Source organism: Alosa alosa, chromosome 17 (assembly GCF_017589495.1).
Source record: "Alosa alosa isolate M-15738 ecotype Scorff River chromosome 17, AALO_Geno_1.1, whole genome shotgun sequence".
Taxonomy (NCBI): domain Eukaryota; kingdom Metazoa; phylum Chordata; class Actinopteri; order Clupeiformes; family Clupeidae; genus Alosa; species Alosa alosa.
Window position 1 is genome coordinate 17,092,951 of NC_063205.1, and position 24,291 is coordinate 17,117,241.

Sequence of the window (24,291 nt, forward strand, 5' to 3'; positions counted from 1 at the left end):
ATCATTGTTCCCTTTATCTCTCTCTCTCTCTCTCTCCTTTCCTTCTTCCCACACAGCAACTGTCACACCATCATTGGCGCTCACACCCCCTAGACCTAAACCATACATATCACCACAAGACGCTACTAGTCTCTTAAATACGGCAACACCGGCGCTGCTTCCAAACGCTCTCCCCCCTGCAGTACTGTCTATCTTGGATGACAGCTAGGCACACACAGAGGGAGTGGACAGGGCAGTCGACGGTGCCGCCGCCGCTGCTCAAATGCCCGCTGTGCGCCTGACCACCAGCCCACCCTGCGAACCTGCGCTGTTCTTTTTCCGCCCCCCCTTGTTCCCATCCCCTTTCCCTGTTCCTCTGCTTTCAGGAAGAATGTCCGGGTGGCGGCGCCCAAACGCGTCCTGACAGCTTGGGCCTCCAAGGCGGCCTTTTCCGCGCGCGCTGGACAGGAGACCTTGAGTGAAGGGGAAACGCATGGCTCGCTCTCTCCACACTGGGGCTAACCAGTAGCATATGGTGGGTGTTCCCAGTGCCAGCCCAGGGCTCTGCGTGTGTGTGTGTGTGTGTGTGTTTGTGTGTGTGTGTGTGTGTGTGTGTGTGTGGCAAGAGGGATGTGTTTTTGGCAGTGTGTATGCATGCATGTGTGTGTGTGCGTGCGTGTGTGTGTGTATGTATGTGGGGTTCTCGAGCACAGATGTCGGCTCTCGACACTGGCGGTGGGTCTGGTGTGAGATGGCCGGTGGTAGTTTTCCATGTGAGATTATGGAGCAGAGTCCATGTTTGTTTGTTTGTTTTTTTCTAGGAGAGTTGCTATGCGGGTGTTGCTGTAGACTAGAGAGACTGGCTCTCATTAAGGGGCCAAACACAGAGAGAGAGAGAGAGAGAGAGAGAGAGAGAGAGAGAGAGAGAGAGAGAGAGAGACAGAGAGAGAGAGACAGAGAGAGAGAGATATGGGTCTCTGCATGAGCTGCCTCCTGTGTAGTAGTGTGCACTTTAAACATGCCATGGGCAACACTGAATCATGACAACAAAAAAAAAGTGGTGGGATTACCGACAATGAATGAAGTAAAGCATGCACACACACACACCTTCAAGCACAGTGTCCAGTTATTAGTGTTACAGTAACTGTTTAGAGAACGTCAGAGTTGATCAGATCCCTCCGTCAGAAACACACACCACATCCACACACTCACCATCGTAGTAGACGATGGCCCCGACCAGCTTGTCCTTCTTCAGCATGGGGAAGTACTCCAGGGCTTTGCTCTTGCTCAGCACATAGCTGCTCTTCAGGCACTTAGATCCAGCCACCATGTCATACATCTTTATCCCAGCCCAGTAGTATGGGAGCTGCCACCACCTACATACACAGATAGATAGACAGATAAATAGATAGATAGATAGATAGATAGATAGATAGTAGATAGATAGATAGATAGATAGATAGATAGGATAAGATAAGATAAGATAAGATAGATAGATAGATAGATAGATAGATAGATAGATAGATAGATAGATAAGATAAGATAAGATAAGATTAGACCTTTATTCATCCATTAGTCGCTTTGGTTAAAAAGCGTCAGCCAAATGTAATGTAATGTAATGTAATGTAATCCCAAGGGAAATTTGGCACCTGTGTGTCAGGGCATGAGGGTCTGGCTTAACTTATGCTCACTTGGAGCGGTAACAACTCAACAGCTACGTAACACTCTTCACAACTATGCAACAACGGTGCTGTTAACCACTCTATAATCCCCTTTCACATACTTGGCACCAACATGCGCTTGTTATGGGAATAGAACGAGGACATATTTATCTGGATCACGTTTACACTTTGTATTCAAATGTGTCTCCAGGGTGTCCTCATAGGCATTAGCAGCATTTGCAAAAGGAAAAAAACCCCACAATGTTTCCAAAGTTTCCACTAGTTTCAGATAGTTTAAACAAGGTAACATTAGTCTTTAAGAATCTATCTAATCTAAGACAGCAGGTCAATATCACAGACAACTGTTTGGGAAAATGAAGAAGCCAGGACTAGTCGCTGAACTGGTTCCTGTAACTTAGCTTGGAGAGGTATTAACAACATCAAGGTCAAAGTTCAATTATAGAACACAAAACACTGAAAGAGCTTTATACAGTTTTCAGACAACAGGCCTACCCTTGTTCAGAACATCCATCCATTCACTACCAAGTTTATGGTGGTTGCAATATATAGGGAAGTTAGACATGTAACGTAAGATATTAAAAACAGAAAAAGAGCTCATCATGTAGTCAGAAAAGAACACTATGTAGTCAGTGAATAAGTTGATGCTTTATTGAGAACAGTGTATTATGGATATAATAGTGGCTACTGCAAACTATACTTTGCTCTCAAAGTCCAATGCTAAAGTTTGGGTGAATTTCATTAGTTTAACCAGAGACCACTCTGTGACAGTGGGTTTGACAGTAGAGGAGGCAGTCTGTAATGAGACCCCACGTATTCTGTCTTCTCCCTTTTTAAATATCATTACAGAGAATAAATGCCACGGCTAATTAACAATGATGATGTGCCGACTGCTCACATCCACGTATACCTCCACGCTAACACGGAGAGGAGGAGGAGGAGGAGGAGGAGGAGGAGGAGAGGAAAGGAGGGAAGGGTAGGGTGAAGGGGTCTGAGAAGGCTACTGGTCCCCTAGGATCCCATCTAGACCCGGTGCCAATCAAAGACGCAGAGTGTTATTTAAATGATCTTTTTAATGCAGCGGGAGGAGCTGCCTTCTGACTTGTGGCATACACAGAGGTACACTATGGAGCACACTGTGGCTCACCTATACAGAGATACTCTGTCACACATACACAGATGGCTGGGTACACCAACACACAACTACACACACAGACACACAAAACTGACCACACGCACACACACACACACACACACACACACACACACACACACACACACACACACACACACACACACACACACACACACACACACACACACAGGCACATTATGCATATCCTTCCACAGTCAACTTAGTGGATGTATGTGTTACTGTCTTCTAGCAGTCATTGTCACCATGAAGTGCACGGTGCCACACACACACACACACACACACACACACATACATGTAAATATGCCTATGCTTACACCTCTCTGTCTAAATCTACCCCTCTACATGGCTTCCCCAGATGATCACGTGACACTCACTTGTAAACAGGGAGCATGATGGGTAGCGGAGCTGACAGGTGAGGGGCGATGTCCAGCAGATTCGACCGTTCCTCCAGGGCCTCTTTGACCATCATGTACTGCAGGGAGAATCACCATAACAAGACATGACACAACCAGCCATGATATAATATCACACCTGCAGTGAAAACATGCACTGCTGCCATTAAACTAAAAACACTATTTTAGCACATGAGCCAGCATAGTGTAACTCAGTGGTTCTCAAACTGGGGGTCAGGAATATTATAGGGGTCAACAAATGATTTGCAGTCTGAATTAACCCTTAAAGATGTAGGTTTTTGAACGTTCTAAGTTCCGCAACAATTGAAGGTTCTAAAATTCTATGTTGAATTCAATGAACCCAGATATTCTTTAGAACGTTCATTTCTCAACATTCCCGTCACACCAGTGTGACGGTACTCCTTTAATTAAAGACATTTTTGTAAAGGTTTTTAGTCAAAGGCTGCCATTGACATAATGCCTTTGATGTTGATATAGCCTACATATGAGTAAAGACATTTTCCAATGCTTCCAATGCCCATCTCACAACATTTCGAAACCAAATTCCGCCGGTTAAGGGGGTTGCGAGACTTGGCCCATGTTTTTTGGGGGGTCGCCAGACATAAAGTTTAAGAACCACTGGTGCAACTGAGTGCGTGTGAAAAGATCAGTGTGCTGCAGAGTCAAATCCCCAGTGCCTATTCCACACAAAACACAACACGTTTCATATCCCTACACCTCATATTGTTTTGCACCATATAATAATAAAGAGAAACTACAGAACATCTCTGAATGGCTCCTCCCCCTAGACAGATACACACATACACACACACGCACACACATACAGTACACACCTCATGTGAGAAGAGGACATCCAGAGGGTATCCAGAGTATGTGTTGGTGGTGAGTGTATATATGGCCATTGGGGGTTATGTGGGGGAGGGAAGAGTTTACCTGCTCATAATCTAAATTCATGATGGCTTTCTGCAGATAGCGCACGCCACCATGGATCAGCTTAGTGCTCCTGCTGCTCGTACCCGACGAGAAATCACTCCTCTCCACCAGCGCCGTCTTCAGATCTGACAGAGGACAGAGAGAGAGAAAGAGAGAGAGAGAGAGAGAGAGAGAGAGAGAGAGAGAGAAAGAGAGATGGGGGGTGTGAAGAAAGGGAGAGATTGTAAGAAAGAAGAGAGTGAGAGACATGGAGAGAAAGTGGGGAGACAGCACAATTAAAGAGAAGTAAAATAATGAGGGATAGAAAGAAGCAAGGACCGAAGGGGATAGATAAAGAGATAGGGAGAAAAGAGAGGTAACATGGAAGTCATAAAAAGAAAAAACAACAGAAAGAAGGGAAGTGGGAGACAAGAAAGAGATGAGAGCAAGCAGACGAGTGGCAGTGATGGCATTTCAGCTCCTTCCCAACCCAAATATTTAGACTGCATCTGCTGTCAGCTCCAGCTCCAATCTACCTGCTCTGTAATATGCATGAGGTGAAATACCAGGCCATGCATACTGCTTCGGGGAAGGAGAGAACCCCTTTATTGTGTGTACCTGAACCAAGAGCCAAGAGCTTGGAGCCAAACACCTTTATGAGAGTGGAAGACCTGAGTGTTTTAAAGACCAATACAAGCCAATACAGCATTTGCTATGCTATTCCATATGCTATTCTGACTCTTAGCAGGATCAGTGTATGTATTTTTAATGACGTGAGATGAAAGAAAGGAACTGGGGTTCATTTGAAAATGTCACATTTTGGCAACTGCTGGAATGACAATCCAATTTTTAAGTTTATAAAACTAGAGGGTAAATCTTATTTATGTAATGCTTGTAGATTACTTGCGAGAGCAGGAGAAAGAGATAGAGAGAAAGAGAGGGGAGAGAAAGAAAGATAGAGAGAAGAAGAGAAGGAGATAGAGAGAGGGGTAAACTCACTGCGTGTGACAGCATCTAAGGCACAGCCTGCACCGGTGGCCCCTCCACCCACCACCAGGACGTCAAACTCGGGAGTGTCGCGGAGCTTGTTCAGCTGCTCCTGCCGCGTAGGGAGGGCATCCTGATACGGCATCTTCAGCTCACCCTGGGCCTCCACATACGCCAGCCGACTCTGAGTGAGTCCATTCACAAACACACACACACACACCCACACACACACACACATACAGACACACATACAGTCATACAGTACACGCACACACACACACACATACAGTACACGCACACAAACACACACATACATACACACATGCACACACGCACAGACAAACATGTACACATGTGGCACACACACACACACACACACACACATATATTAGTATTACACCCTATTATGATGATAATGATGATTATAAATAATGCATTACAACAGAAAGAAGGAATTCAGATGTATAAATTAAATGCCTATTTTTGTCTACTGAATTCCCCCTTATTTATTGAACATGATTTGATGAAAGGTGGGAGAAAAAAAGATGGAGTGACCTATCATTGGTTACAACTAAATTCCAAACTGTGATGTTAGTAAGTCATGCTGTAATAGTTATGATACCTGTGTAATCAACCACTACATACATATAAGAAATGGCAGGATGGTATTAAGGATCAATTTCATTCATCAGTCATTCATCATTGTCAAACAGAGACAATGAAAACCATAATCATGATCAGAATACACCTGTGCAATCTTTTTTATTATTTAATTCGATTAAAATTAAATGAAATTTTAATTTTGAACTGAGTGGATTACCCCGAAGCCTGTAGTAAGAAAGGAATTATTCCTTGTATTGCTCTTTTCAAGCCTTCCTACACAGAGTGAATTTTACCGAGAGGCTTATGTCAAACTTTACACCTGGAACAACCTCACAGGGCATGCAGAGGAACCAAATCAACTGGTCTGATGTTTCTCAGCACCCCCAGGAGAACCTCCCAAGGCAACCAGAACAAACTGCTTTGGCTGGTCTACCGCAGGGCACAACACGTTTTTCGTAAATGAAATATCCAGACGGAGGGCAATAGCAGAGCCTTGGGCATGTGTTGGCTACGCTGTCTGCAATGTGTGTGTGAGAGTGTGTGTGTAAGAGAGAGAGAGAGAGAGACAGACAGAGAGAGAGAAAGACAGAGAGAGAGAGAGAGAGAGCAAAAAAGCATTGCTGTGTGTGTGAGAAAGAGAAAGAGAGAGAGGAAGGGAGAGAGAAAGAAAGAGAGAGACATCTTTGCTGTGCTAGCAAATGAATGCAAGAATGAATGGGAGTAAGTGATCAGATTGCACATTAACTCATGCTGCCCTCTCTATCGCACTAACAAAGACCCAAACTAACGCGACAAGAACACAATCAAATGACAGCGGCACGCCAACGAGTGGACGGAGCACGGGCCATGTGGAGGATTTTTTAGCCATAATGAAAACATTTTTTTCTTTCGGTCTGCCACAAATTTAGCATTCATCTCCCTAAATGATTACATCAATCTGCCGTGAAGTCAGGTTGGAGGCCATTTGACTTGCAAATCTCTCTGGAGCGGACTCAGACATTTGCAATTTGGACAGTAACGGCAAACAAGATGTCGTAATTAGTGTCTATTTCCGAGGACGCGCATATTTAAACTGTCTGCGGTCAATTAAGAGTCAGGCTGGCCTGCAATCACGTTGAGTGTGCGAGAACGACGATGAGCCTCAATGTGAATGGATAATCGGCCACCACAGAGAAACTCAAGTTTCTGTGTCCTTGCCTAGAGGAATCACAGGTACACACACACTCACAGACACACACACACACAGACACACACACACACACTCATTTTAGAGTGTTCCAATATTCTCTATTAGCATCACAATGTCTCAGATTTTAGTTGGTAACATGCATGATTGGAGATTATTGTTTTCTCTAGGCTACTGTTGATTATTATTTCCCCCAAAACTTTCTCTTACCAATTTTGGCTTGTGAGGGGATGGATGATGAGAAAAATGATCCAAAGACACCAAAAACACAAGGCAAACAAATAAGATGACATTCAAAAACCTGCATATGCAAACAGTTGCTTTGCTGTGAAGAAAATGTTTAAAGTCAGTGACAGTCCATGTAAATTACACTCCATTGACACACACAAAAAAAGTCAAAAGCAAAACCAACAAGTCAGGCCTGAAAACCATACATATTTGCCAAATTAGCGAGGATGGAGTGATGAGTTTCCTAGGCAACCGCATCCTAGTGAGCATTATTTTTGCGCTCCCTGGAGTTCAGCTATGGACGCAGGCGCTGAGGATGAAGGCTAATGGATGAAATGGGCTTTGGGTGGATTTGAATACATGATGAAAATCAGGCTTCCTGTTGTCTTCTGAGCGCCTCCCCCCCATCCTCATCATTTGTCTCTGAAAGGCGTGTTGATTATCTTAATCTACTTGACCTTAAACTTATTTGAAGTAAAATCCAAACAAGAGGAGGCGTGCAAGTCCCCAGGGTCCTTACCTGCTTAAATACAAATAAAATTCGTAATGGGATGGTCTCCCTTATGTCGGGTGATAAGAGATCTCCTGTAATTGAGGATTAGTGTGATATCTATATATAACCTCATTCACTTAATTAAGCTCCTAGCTGACTTCTATGGCACAGTCAGTGGGCCTGTCTGTTAGCTGAGGCCAGTGGGAGAGTCCTCTGTTCACTTGTTAATGTGCTTCATGGAATTTAGTATATGATGACAACGTTGACCTGTTTCTATACTGACCAAACCTGTCAGCTTTGTCCAGATATTTAAGAGTAATGGCCGTTGTAAAGCCTCCTCCTGGCTAAGATTTGAACTGTGACCTTTTCACGTTACTAGAGTGGAGCTTAAGATGTATTGTCACCTGCTTGAGTAGACAAAAAAAGTAAACCCTCTATCCCTAGCTAATATAATAACCTGACATGTGTCTACCAGAGGGTCAGGATTTGGAAGGTTAGCTTCAACCAGTTATCATCTAAGTTAATATCCACCATCTTTAAAAAAAATGGCGTCTGACAGGTGTTCAGTTCCAGTCACATTTTCACAAACAAGCCAGTTAGGTGCCTCATTATAGATGGTCACAAATGATGCCATCCATATGGATTGGCTGATCCTCCCAGCTTGTAAACTGCCAGCTCATCCTCCAATCATTTCATGTCCACCAGTAATGTGGCACCTAATGTCTGCTATGTTTTACAAGACATATCATGAGCAAAATAAGCAATCAATGTCATTGTCGAGGATTTTTGCTTTGGATCTACAGTTGACCAATCATGGCCTAAGTGTGCAAATTCAAACTGCAGTCCTCTATGACTATCGTAAGGGTACTGAACCAATCTTGAATACTTGGGGGTGGGACAGACAAGCTAACTGACGTGACAACTGCAGCCTATAGCAAGCACGAGGCCAGACAGAGCCCACTTCCTAAATTGAGGAAGATGTCACATTTCAGCTATTTTAAGGCCATGAGGGGATTTTGTTCATGAACAAACTTCTAAATGTACTCTTTAGAGTAACAGAGAAGATATTTAGGGTGTAAGAAAGTCCTGGAGTCCGTCTTTTTAGAATAATAGTAAGAACAACAGTTTCTCAGGCTATTGTGAAAGCAATGACTATATACACAATATTTGGCTCTGGGCCTATAATATGTCTCTAGATTTCACAGATTGTGTACTGCTGTCTGTAGCTGGGACCATCTAGGTTGCAAGCACAGATTTGTCCCTGTTAGCGTAATAGTGAAAGTTCAATATGGCTGACATCAGACTTCCCTCTGAAGCACCTATGAGGAATTTGAACTGAATGGGCGGGGAGGTGTACAAATAAAAAGGAGAAAAAAACACATTCCATAATCAGGACAAGGCATGTACCTCAAGGAGAGGTCTTTATCGCCTGGAACTGGGAGGTATTTATACTGTATGTCTAAAACTTATCCTGACACAACAAAAGTTAATATGCAGTAAAACATTTTTTTACACTTTTCCTTTTCTATTCCATGTTTTCCTACACTGAACATTAAAAAAAAAATTGAAAAGTGTTGATGAGCAGCACAGGTTTAAACAGTACAGTAAAAGTTCAAAAGTTCACTTTTATAACGTTCAGCTGCTTAACTCAGAAGCTTCAGCACCTACTACAATGAAGGAGTATCCCACTTTAATAATCCAATAGCCTGGAATTACATTCATAGATATCGGTAATGTAGTAGTCTGATTTGCAACAACATCATTTCCAAAAATAACAGGGTTTTGGGCATTTGAAGTAGACAGATTAATAGAAAAGTGTTCCCAGAAGAACAACTTAACTCAAAACAAACAAGTTAATTTTGGACACATTCAAGTTCAGCAGTAGGCACTGTTTACTTCTGATTTCTGAGAGGCACTTCTTGATTTCTTGGTTCATTGAAGTCTCACAAACATCTATCCTAAATATCCTAAATTCTTACTCTGACATAGCAGATACTTCTGCCAATCCTTTTAAGCATTCATTTACAAATGTTTCCTCCATTAGGTTTGGATTCACACACTCACTCACACACACACACACACGCCAATCAACGGTACCTGATTCTTTCTGTACTCCAACAGCTGTGACGCGCCAAAAACAGCCGCTACCGCGCCGCCCCCTATAAGGGTCCCCTTCACCACCTTTCTGAAGGCCATCAGTTCCTGTAAGGCAGCAGGTGCAAGTTGTAGCTTACAACAGTGAGAGATTGGTCCTCAGAAAGGCGCCTCGGTTGACTGTGGCGTCGTGGTGGGTTGGGTTGACTTTATAAGTGTCTGCTGTTTACACAGAGGGGGGCAAAAATAGAAATACATCACCTAACCACATGCTTGGAGTAGTCCGGAGTTCATGAATGACTGACCCTGACTCTGGTAATTTTTGGCGAGAATGACTAACGTCATTTTTTAAACACTACTTGTGATGTTAGACAAGTTATCTGTTTATCAATTTCTGAGGGAGAATAATGAATGGAGAGAGGCAAGAGGACAAGGTTAATTTTCTTGGATCCCCCCCCCCCTTCCTCATCTTGATCATGTTGTTCAGTCAGGCTAACTGATTGCATCAAGGTGGCACCAAGGCCACCTGCAGTTTTAGAATACATTTGAATCAAGAAACTCAAAAGGGAAGAATTGAATTATGCAGAAACTCTCTCTTTCATACAAACACGCCAACCCCAACACACAAAAGCATATAACCTTCCCCGTACACACCCATACACTGAAATGCAGATTTCTAAATGGGTAAAAAAAAAAGATTAAATTAGGGTTGAGATGAAATAGGTGGTTGCTGCTATACAACAACATTCTCAAATGAATGGATGGGTCACACAGCATAAGCTGTGTCACTGCAGCTATAGGATATAATGAAAAGCTCTCCAATGATTCAGTCCAGGTCAAAGGTTAACTCACCCAACCCTGTGCTGCATGCTGGGGATATGGGCTAGCGTTGGGTAAGTGGGTGAGTGAGAATGGCAGTATGAGTCATTCTTGCAATGCAGATCGAAATCATGACTCGTCCACGTGAACCAGACTTCGACCATTCCTCCCAAACGTGTGTAATGATAAAGCCATTACATTTATGCGGGATAGTCACACCCAATTACAACCTCTATAGACTAGTCTACTCAGTAAGGACATAGCCTACGGATTTGTCTTATTAACGTTCTGTTTTCTTCTACTGTAATTGTATCCTGAGCAAAAATATTTATGTATTTTATAAATTGGCAAATCTACATATCCTGTCATTTGCCGGACAGAGCTAATGGTGTAACAGTGATGCTGCTTGTCCCTTCAGCGTAGCAGACCACTAACAGCGTTACATTCAGGTTATAAACTATTGCTTGCTCAATGACCCGGCATGAACCCGTAGGGTGTAAGGCTACTTAACAATAATATTACCATTTAATTAGGTAATATTATCGTTATGTTCTTTTGACACTCAAACCACCAACTCCTTTCACATAAGGAACCTCACCATTACACAATTAATACACTGTTTACAACTATGTACTTTCCTTGATTTCGTGTCTACACCAATCTAAAAGACGGGGAAAGAAAATAACTGAACAGTGACTTCAAATCACTCAATTCTATGTTAGCAGTTACATGTGTAGCCACGGTGGGATACACGATAACGATAACCGTGTTGGCCCTCGTCCAGAAAGGTATCATTTACTGACTACATGTTATCTAAATGACACACAGTTGTAGTATTAACGCTTTGTCGGACCTGAGGACATATTATCATTGTTACTCTTCACTTGTGACTGCCGCTGTGGTTAATTTGCCTACCTTAGGTGAGATCCTGTGCGTTATTGGTTACATGTAATGTCAAAGCTGTATCGATGTTTCCCCACCCGAGTACCAGGAAGTAAAACAGGAAGTGAATGATGGACAAGGCTGGGAGCAAATAAAATTAGACGAAGCTTCCCGTATTGTCCAATCACGTGTAGCCTAGGCGTTATCCCATAGCCCAATGTTGACGCACTTCAGGAAAAGCTTGCGAAATTCTTTCCAATTCCACATTTTTGGAAAAATGGATAACCTATCCAAGGAAAGTCCCACGAAGTGATCAAATTATGTAGTGCAGCAATCACTGCTTATTATCCTTTTATAGCCTATTACAAAATAAATATTTCCATTACTGTACATTTTGGTTTTAATTATAGACTTTTTCTTATTTCTCGACTTATTTTCATCACTGGTGATGGAAAAACAAAACACAAACCGCCCTAACAGACACAAACAGGCCTTCGTGGAAAAATTAAATCTGCTTAACACTATTTGCTCTCACTTTGATGTGGTAGTCAAATGTGTGTTTAATCTATCTGTCGTAGATAATTTAGTTGTTGTCAATGGAAAATGGAAATTGATGGTTGAACGCATGGTCGTCTGGATGAGATGTAGCCAGAAGTTAGAGTGAGCGAGCGGTGCATCTAGCGTCATGGAGTTGAATACTGCTGACGTTGTTACTGACGCAACTCGCAAGTGCTTAAACAATATGCCACTGTTGCTGTGGGATTCCCTGTCTACCATAGCAAGCTAGCGGTGTCTGTGTAATGAGGAAATGCGCCTCACAAGTTCAAGACTACAACTTTCCACAAAAAAGAGGAACTGTGCCATAGCGGGTGTCATTGTTTCAGCTGTGCACATGCGAGTTTTCTTTTCTTATTAAGCATACTGGCCACCTTTTGCGCATAATGGGTGTTAGGCTATCCCACCGTTTCCACTGGAGCCTACGCAGTTGATATTTTAATAGCATCTTGACCCAGAGCTTACTGCATCTGGCAAACACATTCACCTCTAAATGTAAAATTGAATAGTACAAGTAGGGGTAAGGGGTAGAAAGGGAAATGTCAAATGAATCGCTGAAGCCAATTAACTATTAATGCTAGGTCTGATATTGTTCTGTGTTAACGACAGGAAGTATATCTGAAGGAAATAAGCCAATGGTAGGGGTATACCGGATGGTGGAAATACATGTTAAGCTGATTTTTGCAATTAGTTATTTAATTCAGTACATTAATCCCAAAACTGAAAGTTTCTGTTGTCTGACAGACACAAAATACGCAGGCGTCGAAAAGTGCCTTCTTTTCAAACCAAGGAATAGAGTGCAAGGAAGCATTCTAGGGCTAGCCTGCCTTTGCACAAATATAGTGACTTCACTCCGTGTCTTTCTATATGGCCAGACTGTCGTTCTCTCTTGACTATAGGAGCAGTGCAAAGAGGAACACGCGGTCAGTCATTTGGAGTGGTGGCGTCATGGACGTAAGATGACGTCCAGCCTTTTGGCACGTGGGCTGCGGCATTCCAAGTGCAGATAAACAAAGGCGCACATTGCGCGCGGCAGCCAGTACTCGCTCAGAGCGCACAGAGAGAGTATCCAGCGACGGAATGATCTGTTTTTTTCCCAGTCTCACAGGACTCAGGACTTACCGCCAGATTTTTTGCTGACAAGGATACAAAAATAAATATTTGACCACTCATCTGTATGGATAAAGAGCGGTGCTGACACCTGAAGGTAGAGCTCATATAATAATCAAGCAAGTTTGTGCTCATGTAATAATAATGTAATCAATTGGAATGCGAATTTTTGTTTTAGCTGTATTGATGTGTGAATACAGGTTTATGTGTAAATAAATGAGCAAATATATGGTTACAAGATCACCAACATGAGCAGGTGCATGACGTGGATCAGAGTTGCAACATAATTTTCCTTTAAAAAATAGTTTCAAAAGTTTACTGCGTCAGACATGTTTACTTGACATGTACATCAAGTAAGAGTAAGGGAGACAGTATGATATGATGATAAGATTAATCTAATTTATTTTAATTCTGCAGTGGAGTTTGGAGAGAATCAAGGGATTCAGATGATTGTATTGTCCAACTAGTGCGCCTGTCTTTATATCAGAGGGTTCGAATAAGTCCAGAGTCGAACAGAGGAAATTATATGAGAGGACTACTGAAAGACCAACTGTACAAAAAATATCTTTATTTTTATTGGTGTTCAGATTACTATAGGCATGACAGGTAACATGCAGTAAGCACAACGGTACTGACAACTGCGTCATGATGTTTTTGCTACAAGTATGCTTTGTTTACTCCAATCACTTAAGGTGTGTTTGCAGTTCAAACAGAGAATTGCGCACAGACGTATGCATGTTATTATGGAAGCAGTAGGTGAGGTACCAAATTGCTAGGTAGCCTTGAACATGCAACGCGTTCACATATTTGTATTTACACAAAATCCAGTGCCAGATTGCTCAGACGTCTTCCCCACTCTCGTTGGCAGCCATGCCCTGTGTCCAGGCTCAGTATGGGTCTTCACCGCAAGGAGCAAGTCCAGCATCCCAGAGCTACAGCTACACGCCAACCAGAGAGTACAGCTGTGACTTCCTGACGCCCGAGTTTGTCAAGTTTAGCATGGACCTGACTAACGCTGAGATTTCAGCCACCACATCCCTCCCAAGTTTCAGCACTTTCGTGGACACCTACAATTCCAGCTACGAGGTAAAACCCCCTTGCCTCTACCAAATGTCTCATGCCGGGGACCAAGTATCCATAAAAGTAGAAGACATGTCCGTACACGGATACCATCCCCAACCTCACCTTCATCATCAGTCCGAGGAGATGATCCCTCACTCTGGTACCATGTACTACAAATCCTCATCTCCCAGTCTCTCCGCGCCGCCAAACTTTCCAGTCACAAGTAACCACGGGTGGGACGAAACAGGGTCCCTCCACACTTTTCATCAAAACTATATGGCGACCTCACATATGATGGATCAGCAGCGCAAAAGCGCAGTGTCCCGGCTGTTCTCCTTCAAACAGGCTTCCCCGTGCGCGCCCGTGTCTGGCTGCACGATGCGATTCGACAGCTCCCCTGCAGGCCATCGTGTGATGGAGGGACAGAACTTTTCCGTTCCCGGCGCCATCAGAAAGCAGCATGGACTTGGCTTCCACCACTCCTTACAGCTCGGACATGGGCACCATCTGATGGAACAAGTTCCATCGCCTCCGCCCAGGGGGTCACCGGCGTCCACCGAGGGCCTGTGTGCCGTATGCGGAGACAACGCTGCCTGCCAACACTATGGAGTGCGGACATGCGAGGGTTGCAAGGGATTTTTCAAGGTAAGTTTAACCTTTCTCCAGCACGAAAGTCTTACCTCCATGCCTCTTAATTTTGAAAATATAAGTAGGCTACCTAATTTCCTTATTACTGAAATGCATTGGTTTGGGCGCACAACTGGAAAACGAGTTAATAAATTAAACATTATTTTTGAATAGCCTATGAAGCCATTAATTCGCAACAGCTTTATTCTCTGGGCGTACGTAATTCCTTAAAGTGAATGTGATCTCATGGGATTTTCTCTCAAGTATTTATTCATTTCTGACAAAACCTTCATTTGGGGAGAAAATGGTTTGGGCTGAGCACAGTGACTCGGTCAACCGTGCGGAAATCCCTGGGGTCAAATTAAACGCGCTCTTTATTTCGCCATTCTGATAGAATCATCTCGGCGCTCCGGTGGGAGGAGAGCTGGAGACAGCGCCAGGGGAGCAGAAATTATGACTGCCCACGTATTTGTATTTACTGAATGTCTGCTCTGTCCGCCCCTTGAATGCATTACGCAGCTTTGGATCGGAGATCAGGATTTTAAGTACTAACACTATCCATTTCGAACCGTGCCTCACTAATTGGCACGGACAAGTGTTTGACAACTTTTTTTTCGCGTAGGTGTTGCGTTTGATTGCATATGAAAAGCCATTTACTTACTCTCATTTGCAGAGAACTGTTCAGAAAAACGCCAAGTACGTCTGTCTTGCCAACAAAAACTGTCCCGTTGATAAACGGCGGAGGAATCGGTGCCAATACTGTCGTTTCCAGAAGTGCCTTGTCGTGGGGATGGTTAAAGAAGGTACTCACTTCTCTACGGCTAATAAATGTACAACATAACAACTAATGACAAAGACAATCAGTCCAATAAAGCTCAAAATTAACTGACTTGCCACACCTATGTTTTTTCCCCTTCAGTTGTTAGGACTGCTAATTTAAAGGGTCGCAGAGGTCGTCTGCCGTCCAAACTGAAGACCCCACAGGATCAGTCTACGTCGCCACCTGTCAGTCTGGCCACGGCTCTTGTCAGGGCCCACGTGGATTCAAACCCGCCCATGTCCCGACTCGACTACTCAAGAGTGAGTGGAAATATTCTGTGCAAAAGAAACGTCACCTCAATAACAGACGTTTAGAGTAAGCGATAAAGACACAGTTTAAATGGCCGCGTAAAATGGCCACAATTTCAGATGATTTATCATTTTATGATAAATGACCCACAGAATCGTTGTCTCATTACGAAGTGAAATGGATCATATAACTGTGAACACAATTTGTTGAACAAGACTACCTCATGTGATTATCATGTCACCACAATAATACGCAAGGAAGTGTGTAACTGTCCTACAAATAGTACCTTTGCAAGTAGCCTGTGTAGACCCTCTTGAAAGATGTCGCAGGTCGTATATTTTAAGGCCCATTTAACGCGTTTTAATTAAATTCCAGTTTCAAGCTAACCCAGACTACCATGTTGCTGGGGATGACACGGAACACATCCAGCAGTTCTACGACCTGCTGACTGGGTCTATGGGCATCATACGGGGCTGGGCCGAAAAGATACCAGGGTTCTCTGATCTTCCTAAACCGGATCAGGACCTCCTCTTTGAATCGGCCTTTTTGGAGCTCTTCGTCCTTCGTCTGGCCTACAGGTAGGCTATGCCGGTAGATTCCTCACAAAGAACAGGGTTTGGCAATCTTCACGCAAAAGCCTACATTACTTTATTGACACACACGGTCCCCTTTCCACAGATCTAATCCGATGGAGGGCAAACTCATATTTTGTAGCGGAGTGGTCCTACATAGGCTGCAGTGTGTGCGGGGCTTTGGAGACTGGATCGACTCCATAGTGGAGTTTTCAGCCAACCTGCAGAGTTTAAATCTGGACGTCTCATCATTCTCCTGCATTGCTGCGCTTACCATGGTAACAGGTGTGCCAAATAAACTATTCGACCTTATACACTCAAGAATGTAGCCCTTTTTTTTTACAATCTCTGTGTGCATGCTGTCTGATTTTGCTTGTCTTGGTGAGGTGAGGCGCGTGTCCCTTAATGAAATGTTTTATTTCTACAGAGAGACACGGACTGAAAGAGCCGAGGAAAGTAGAGGAGCTGCAAAACAGAATTTTGAATTGCTTGAAAGATCAAGTTACGTTCAATGGCACAAGTCCCCTTAGTCAAAATCACCTGTCCAAACTTTTGGGAAAGCTCCCCGAGTTGCGCACGTTGTGTACGCAAGGACTGCAGCGCATTTTCTACCTAAAACTTGAAGACTTGGTTCCCCCGCCGGCAATCATCGATAAACTATTCCTGGATACATTGCCCTTCTAAATATTTCAATTGGATTTATTGAGATTGTTTGGGACTCAAGTCGGACAACGTAAAGATCTACAGTGGAGAACATGTCAAATTTCCATAGCATCCTATTAATTAATTTCCTCTTAGTCTGATGGATAACGGCAGAAATATCTAGAAGAGATGCATAAATCACAGTTTAGGTATCATTATTTATTAGCTGGTTTATTGTTCAAGCACAACATTTGGCATTTGAAAGTATAATGGTTTTCGATATAAAACCTGAACCACTCTCTGATTATTTGTATTAACTACAACAAGATTACGAACGGATCCAGCCCTGAGCAGATTTTGGCTATAGTCTATCTACTGTCAAAATCCATTCAGTGGTCAGTTGCAGTCTCTTTCACACATAGTTCTTAATAGTGCTAAAATTGTTAATTTGTACAATCAAAGGTGTATGATGAGGTCTCACTTGCGGCAATTTCTAATTTTCTAGAGTTCAGTTAACTATTGACTATCTCTATCTTTGCCTATATGTAAGGGCTTGGCAGGGGGGGCTTTCGTAAGATAGCCTATGTATATTTTATAAATGGTCTATAACCACTAACCGCCCAATTTTACACAAGATATGGTAACATACAGATTTTATTAAATATGATTCACCGAGAATATACATGTTTGGCTCAACTTTGAGCAGAATGTGGACTCCTGCTATAAGCATTGCTTAGTATTTTGTGAGTTTGTTCGACATTTCTAGTTTTTGGTGGATATGAGATCATCGTATTGTTGTTGTGATACAGGTTTTATGATAAAACTGCCTTTGCATGGAATTTCATAATTCATAAACACACTGTCTTAATTTCTTACCTGAACTAAGTTTCTGACATTGAATTCAATGTGTAAAGCCAGAGAGACTTAAAGAGACTTAATCAAATCACACTGTATTTTCTAAGTTTTGATCGTTTTGGAAATGCAATGTGTTGATAAGGTACCCTGTATGAAAGATACATATTTGTTTTGCTAATAAAGCTGTCAAGTAATAAACTATTTTCTACTTGTTTATGGAGTGTTTTATGTTCTGTAGATAATTCTAGCGCCGAATATCAAAATTAAATTTGCTTTTGAGTTTGACATGTAGCCTATTGCTTCCTTTTCAAAGGATCTAATTTATTCGTTTAGAAAAATGCATTGGATAGGCTACCTTGCATTAAGTGGTGTTATTATGTGCTTGCTTTGCAACAAAAAAACAACAACTTTCATTCCATTAAAATGCAACAGAATTGCGTATCAACATCATCGCAGGTATGCGTGATTAATTCACAGCCAATTTTGCTTGAATCGAATTACTGGCCACTAAAATACATTATCCTACATGGCGGGTCCTATGTGATTTTGATATGTGTAAAGCAAAACGCCTTATAGGCAAAATAGCCCATTTGTGCTATGTTTTGAGATTGTTTGTGGTGGGAGAAACTACCTGGCCTGGATTGAAAAATGACTATCCATCCAAACAATTTCTGTAATGCTTCAAAACACGTCTTCTTACTTTTTATTATAGTTGATAAGGACGGTGTGCCATTGCCAGTGAAGTAAAAACGATACATGCGCAAACATTCATTCATCGCTGAAGAAACAACAAATTATTAAGATTGCTATTAATTGTCAACATAGTTGTGTTGCAAATTGCAAATGATAAATTACGCTATTTAATCTGAGTCAATCATCCCATTCAAATTACATATGATTGATGCGCGCATGTCGAGGTGTCCTTCCCTGCTCCGCCACAACGCACACCACACTTAACTTTTTAAAAAGCCTCAGCATTTGGTCTGCTCAACAACATTGCTTCCTTTTAGTAACAAAAAGTATGATCCCTTATTCGCGAGTTTGTTGGTCTCAGCATTCATTTAAATGTAGGCTACTTTTAAAGTTCAGTATGGACACAAAGAAAGGTCATAGGCCTCAGCACTGAGATAATTACAATAGAATAAACGTGTGACCAGGCTCATTTGGCCATTCAGTAATTGCTGTTATACCTAATGTACAATACTGTAACACATTCAAAATAGATTTAAAACATCTCTTAAATGCAGCATGAGAAAGTTTAGGCAAAGTGTCTAAATAAGCAAAAGGGAAAGACAGATGTGTGTAGAAAGAGGTGACCCATACACATAATGATTTGCATGTATTTGATTAAAAAAAAAATCTTTCCTCACTGGCATTACTGGCCTCTCTCTCTCTCTCTCTCTCTCTCTCTCTCTCTCTCTCTCTCTCTCTCACACTCACTCACACACACACACACACACACACACACACACACACACACACACACACACACACACACACACACACACACACTATAATAACTTTTATAAAGGTATTTGTAGAAACATCAAAAGAAACATTTCCCATGCCACCATTAATTCTCCTCACATTCCACCACCAAAAGGGATAGTATGGATAAGAGTTTCTCTATTGCATTATTGTAAGGCCTTTCAAACAACCCTGAAGTATTAATAATAGCAGGGTGACAGTTTCCCCAGCAGGTACATTTCAGCGTATTCTCAGCACCTGGCCTTTCCCACACACAGAGAGATTACTCTAATAGTCTTTAATAGTCTGTAATAGTCTGTAGCAAGCTGCCTCAATCAAACTATACAGAGGAAACTAAAAAAAGGAGGAAATCTCATATCTGTGTGTTTAGGATGCTGTACTTCACACACCACAGATGGACACACAGCACAGCTGCAGTCTACTTTCAATGAATGGTCTTTCAAACGTAATCATGTAATATGTGTAAGAACGCTGTACTGTTGTTTTCCTTTCCCAAAATTGCAGTTATTTACTATTTATTTGATTGATGTATGGTTCATTCAGTTATAGTAAAAATGGATTTGTATGTCCTCATATTGCTGTGTCCTAATGTATCATAGGTCCCTAACACAATCAGAAGAAACCATAAAGGCTGTTAAAAGGCTCTGATTTGGCATTGTTCTTGCCAAACTCTGGTCTCATAGGCCACATCTGCAGCTTTCTTTAAGAAAAACAATCATTTGATTTCATAGCGCAATTGGATTGTTTTAAGGTCAGGCTTTGTAATAGAATTAAAAATGGGACAACTCATTTTACTGACTGGCTGCACATCTGAGGCAAATGCAGTGGCTGAAGTCAACACAGAGTAACCGACGATGCAAAACCCCCCACACTTGGCTGAGAGAGAACACATGACAAAACTTTACCTGATAAATAATTTGCTAAAAGTTCATTAAATATGTATTGTTAATCCATTGTAATGCATAATCTTGCACCAAACATAACTAAGTCTGAATAAGATATGGTGCTTTGGCCACCTGATAGCCAACTCTCTCACTCCTTCTTTTCTCTTCTTTCTCATGTCTCTCTCTCTCTCTCCCCCTCCCTCTTCCTTTCTCTCTCTCTTTCCATGCCGGAAGAAGGGATTGCAGGTGTCAGCTCTCCCCTCGTGAATGTGACACCTTCTCCTGCATGCCTGGGAAGTATGAAATATTGATTTACGTGCAGTAAAAAGGCCTTATAAAAATGATCACATACACACCCGGTATTAATGCGGCCTAGATCAATGGGAATGCTGTTTCTTGGTGCTTCAGGCTGTCACCGACAGGGAAATGCTAAAATAAGGAAATCGATATTATCTGGGAAATGTCAAATTTATTATAATTATGAGGCTGAGAGACTGGCAGAGCCTATACCACTGGGGAAAAGGGGCGAGTAAGGGGTGTCAACTATTAGCATCACCCCCCCACACACACACACACACACACACACACACACACACACACACATACACACACATACACACACACACACACACACACACACACACATACACACCCTCTTTTCATTCTTGTGGTGCAACTCTTTCTGTGTGTTTCCAGTGTGTGTAAGTGTATGGTGTATGTGTGTGTGTGAGTGTGTGTGTCAGAGAGAGAGAGAGAGAGAGAGAGAGAGAGAGAGAGAGAGAGAGAGAAAGGAATATTTCTATGTGATTTTTTAATATTAGAGAAAAAGAGATAGGGAAAACAATTTGCATCAGAACACTGTCTCTTTTTGCATCTGTTTACATGTGTGTGTTTGTGTGTGTGTGTGTGTGTGTGTGTGTGTGTGTGTGTGTGTGTGTGTGTGTGTGTGTCTGTGTGTGAGCACACATGCAGGAGTATTTTCTTATATGCAAAAAATGTGATAATTGTAAGCACAGTAGTAGTAGTAGTATGTATATATTTACACTTTGCAGTGCAAGTTCATACTTATTTTCCCAGTGTTTTACTGTAACAAGCATCTTTCACATTATTTCAACATCTCCATGCATCTTCTAGTGTGAATGAGAGTAACAGATAGATAGACAGATTGATAGATATTTTGTTAATCCCGCAGGAAATTGTGAACTCATCTGCTTTTAAAGTAAAGCTGAGGGAGGGGCTGTAGGTGAATGGCTGTCCTTGGGGGTGGGGGGGGGGGGGGGTGCAAGCTGTAACAAGAGAATCCCATGGTTCAGACTTTGTGGTCACACCATAACCTCAAGATTTACATGTGAACAGAATGAATGGAAAGATGAAGTGGAGATTCAGTTACAGGTGGAGGCGTTAATCCTCTTAAGAAATGCAACTTCAGAATTTTGTGCCAGGATTGGAGCATCTAGATAGATGAGATAGATAGATACTTTATTGATCCCCAGGGGAAATTAAAGGTCTCAGCAGCATACAGACAACACAAACACATTCTTTAACAGCAGAAAGAGTAATTAAAGTATATAATATAAAAACACAACTAAGCAATAAGGACAGTAGAAGATAAAGAATATGCTAAATATACTAAAATACAAATTATACTAACTAACACTTAATCTAAATCAATTCTAAAAACTACATTGCAATGCAGGTGTTTATGTTGTGTTTGTATGTGTGTGTGCAGAGCCGACCCAAGCAGAATTTGATTTGGGGGCCCCCTACCACCTTAATGCCACCAGAAATATTGAATAATGTCAATGCTTGATCATTCACATCACTGATTATCCTAGCCCCCTCATTATTTTAGGAAATATTATATATATTTTATCATTCTAATATTTTGTCATTTGAATATTTCATATAGATTTTTATTTACTTTTTTAACACTTACCTTTAATGTCATGATTGCATTGTATTGGTGGTGTGTAAATCTAATTAGTCCTAAGTCCATGTCCTATTACTTGGACATTAGGTGTGCATAAGGATATGAGTCACGATATTTTCTATTTCATTAGTTAAAAGAAATGTTGAAAAATCAAACAACTCAAAGAGAACCTTCCTTGGATCGCAGATGAGTGTTATGCAATGTTCATTTCTGAGCACTGCACAAGCGTGAGCTAACTGGATAGCCTAAAACGAACTAGGCTGTTTTCAGATGTAAAAGTTTGCTAATAGTTACCAAGCCTCTTACTCATGTCATTAAAAACCAACAGTGAATTGATTTCATTTCATTGCCTATACTTTCACTTAAGTAAAGGAATTGTGTCTTCGTCCACCTCTGTGTGTGTGTGTGTGTGTGTGTGTGTGTGTTTTTGTGTGTGTGTGTCTCTACTGTACCCATAGCAGAAATATATCAAACCACTTTCACTTTTACTTGGTTTCCTTGGTAATGAGCTACACGGCACGGTAACAGGGAACCTTTGGCTCATCCAAACATTGGTCGGTGTCCTGGCACGGAGAGAGGGGTCATCCAGCTGTCTGTGGCCTGTGCAGACCTGAGTCAAGGGACGTGTCATTAAGGTAGAGCCATTGGACCAGGCCCTGGGCACGGGTCGGGTCTCTCCAACTCCCGCTGATGAATTATTTAACTGGTGGGAATAGAGCAAATTGTTCGACAGGACAGGACAGCCTGCTTGTGGCATTTTACACACAATGTGTGTTCTTTCCTTATGTGCGTGTGTGTGTGTGTGTGTGTGTGTGTGTGTGTGTGTGTGTGTGTGTGTGTGTGTGTGTGTGTGTGTGTCAGGCTGGGTTTATATCCACTATTCCCTGACATGGTTATAGAGACATGCAAATAAATTAGTAGATTGCACAATTAGAACCTTTAGCATGCAGCGGAGAAGTGTATAGGGTATTTTTCTAACAGTAAAATCAACAACATGTTCATTTAACTCTTTAAGAGATGATTTTAGCACTGTTCTCATTTAATCAAGTGTTAAAACTACTCAATAGTTGTAGAGATTGTTGTATGCAGAGCTTGTAATGGCGCAGTTAAAGGAGTGATTTGTAGGATTGTTACAGAATGTTCTGTAGGCCAAAATCAAAACACTGGTGAACGTTCTCAAGACTACCAGACGCGAGCCTCTTCTGGGTTGCCAGATGTAATGAAGACTTAGCTAACGTTAATTGACCTGCAGCTGCTTTAACGTTTCTCCAACCATGACCCAGCTACACATTACGGAAACAGTGAAAACAAAAAATACCTCTCTAACCAACGTAACATATTTAGCTGATTTAAAACATGTCTGTCATTCAAGTCCATGCCTAGCACTAGCACTTCCAGGTTAATAAAGGTAATCATGAGCCACATGGCACTTTCACAGGTAAGACAAAGCAACCAATAATCAAATATAAACCAAAACACAACAAGATCATGACGTTTACATACACACAAAAATATTATTTTTGAATTATACAAAAAAGACATTTAGATATTAATAACCCATAAAATCACACCTACAACTCACACAGCATTCAGCTGACCAACCAGCGCCAGCTACATATCCTTCTTCTCCTTCCTCTGACTTAATTTGAAGTGATAATAACCTATTCTATGCCAATAGTACTTATTGCTGCACTAACATGTCCTAGTCGCTCTGTACCTTGATACTTCCATTTTTTGTAGGTTGATTAGGATAAAAGCATCAGCTAAATGACTAAATAAAGGTAAATTCTTGAAAGATTTTAAATTCTGACTACACAAATTCTGATCACATTACATGAACTTATGGTAGGATATCACAGGGGCCACATTTTATACATTTTTATTTTTAATTACATTTAAAAACAAGGGCCTTGTTCATTAGTATGTGTGAAGAATTATGTAGATTTATGGTAAAATATGTAACTGTATAGTTAGTTTCTGCTAGTTAGTTTCTCCTTTGTAAGTTTTTCTACCAAATTGGTCACAAACTGTTAAATTCTTAACTGTCCCACTATTGTTACTTTCCT

The 24,291-nt window shown here is 41.7% G+C and overlaps 2 protein-coding genes across 7 annotated transcripts in view; one reads left to right on the forward strand and one right to left on the reverse strand.

Annotated features, from left to right (window-relative positions):
* Window positions 1-11,609, reverse strand: part of gpd2 (glycerol-3-phosphate dehydrogenase 2 (mitochondrial)) — a 36,097-nt gene extending 24,488 nt beyond the window's left edge. Inside the window, exons 1-7 of one of the 5 annotated variants that reach the window (XM_048268157.1) lie at window positions 11,465-11,609; window positions 9,734-9,838; window positions 7,126-7,134; window positions 5,139-5,310; window positions 4,161-4,285; window positions 3,189-3,286; window positions 1,192-1,355 (exon numbers count right to left, since the gene is read on the reverse strand). In XM_048268157.1, coding sequence (XP_048124114.1) covers window positions 1,192-1,355; window positions 3,189-3,286; window positions 4,161-4,285; window positions 5,139-5,310; window positions 7,126-7,134; window positions 9,734-9,832 — 667 coding nt within the window. In that variant the 5' untranslated portion in view covers window positions 9,833-9,838; window positions 11,465-11,609. Of the gene's footprint in view, window positions 1-1,191; window positions 1,356-3,188; window positions 3,287-4,160; window positions 4,286-5,138; window positions 5,311-7,125; window positions 7,135-9,733; window positions 9,953-11,464 lie in introns of all 5 variants that reach the window. The other 4 variants (XM_048268154.1, XM_048268155.1, XM_048268158.1 and 1 more) reach the window with 4 other exon arrangements.
* A 1,428-nt stretch (window positions 11,610-13,037) lies between these two features.
* LOC125311053 (nuclear receptor subfamily 4 group A member 2-like) lies at window positions 13,038-18,137 on the forward strand. 2 transcript variants are annotated; one of them, XM_048268864.1, is made up of 7 exons: window positions 13,038-13,193; window positions 13,925-14,803; window positions 15,459-15,588; window positions 15,705-15,865; window positions 16,230-16,432; window positions 16,533-16,711; window positions 16,854-18,137. In XM_048268864.1, the coding sequence occupies exons 2-7, from the start codon at window positions 13,967-13,969 to the stop codon at window positions 17,108-17,110; spliced, it is 1,767 nt and encodes a 588-aa protein (XP_048124821.1). In that variant the 5' UTR covers window positions 13,038-13,193; window positions 13,925-13,966; the 3' UTR covers window positions 17,111-18,137. The 2 variants fall into 2 exon arrangements, with proteins under 2 accessions (XP_048124821.1, XP_048124820.1); XM_048268863.1 differs by having other exon boundaries at window positions 13,965-14,803.
* Window positions 18,138-24,291: the final 6,154 nt, after the last annotated feature.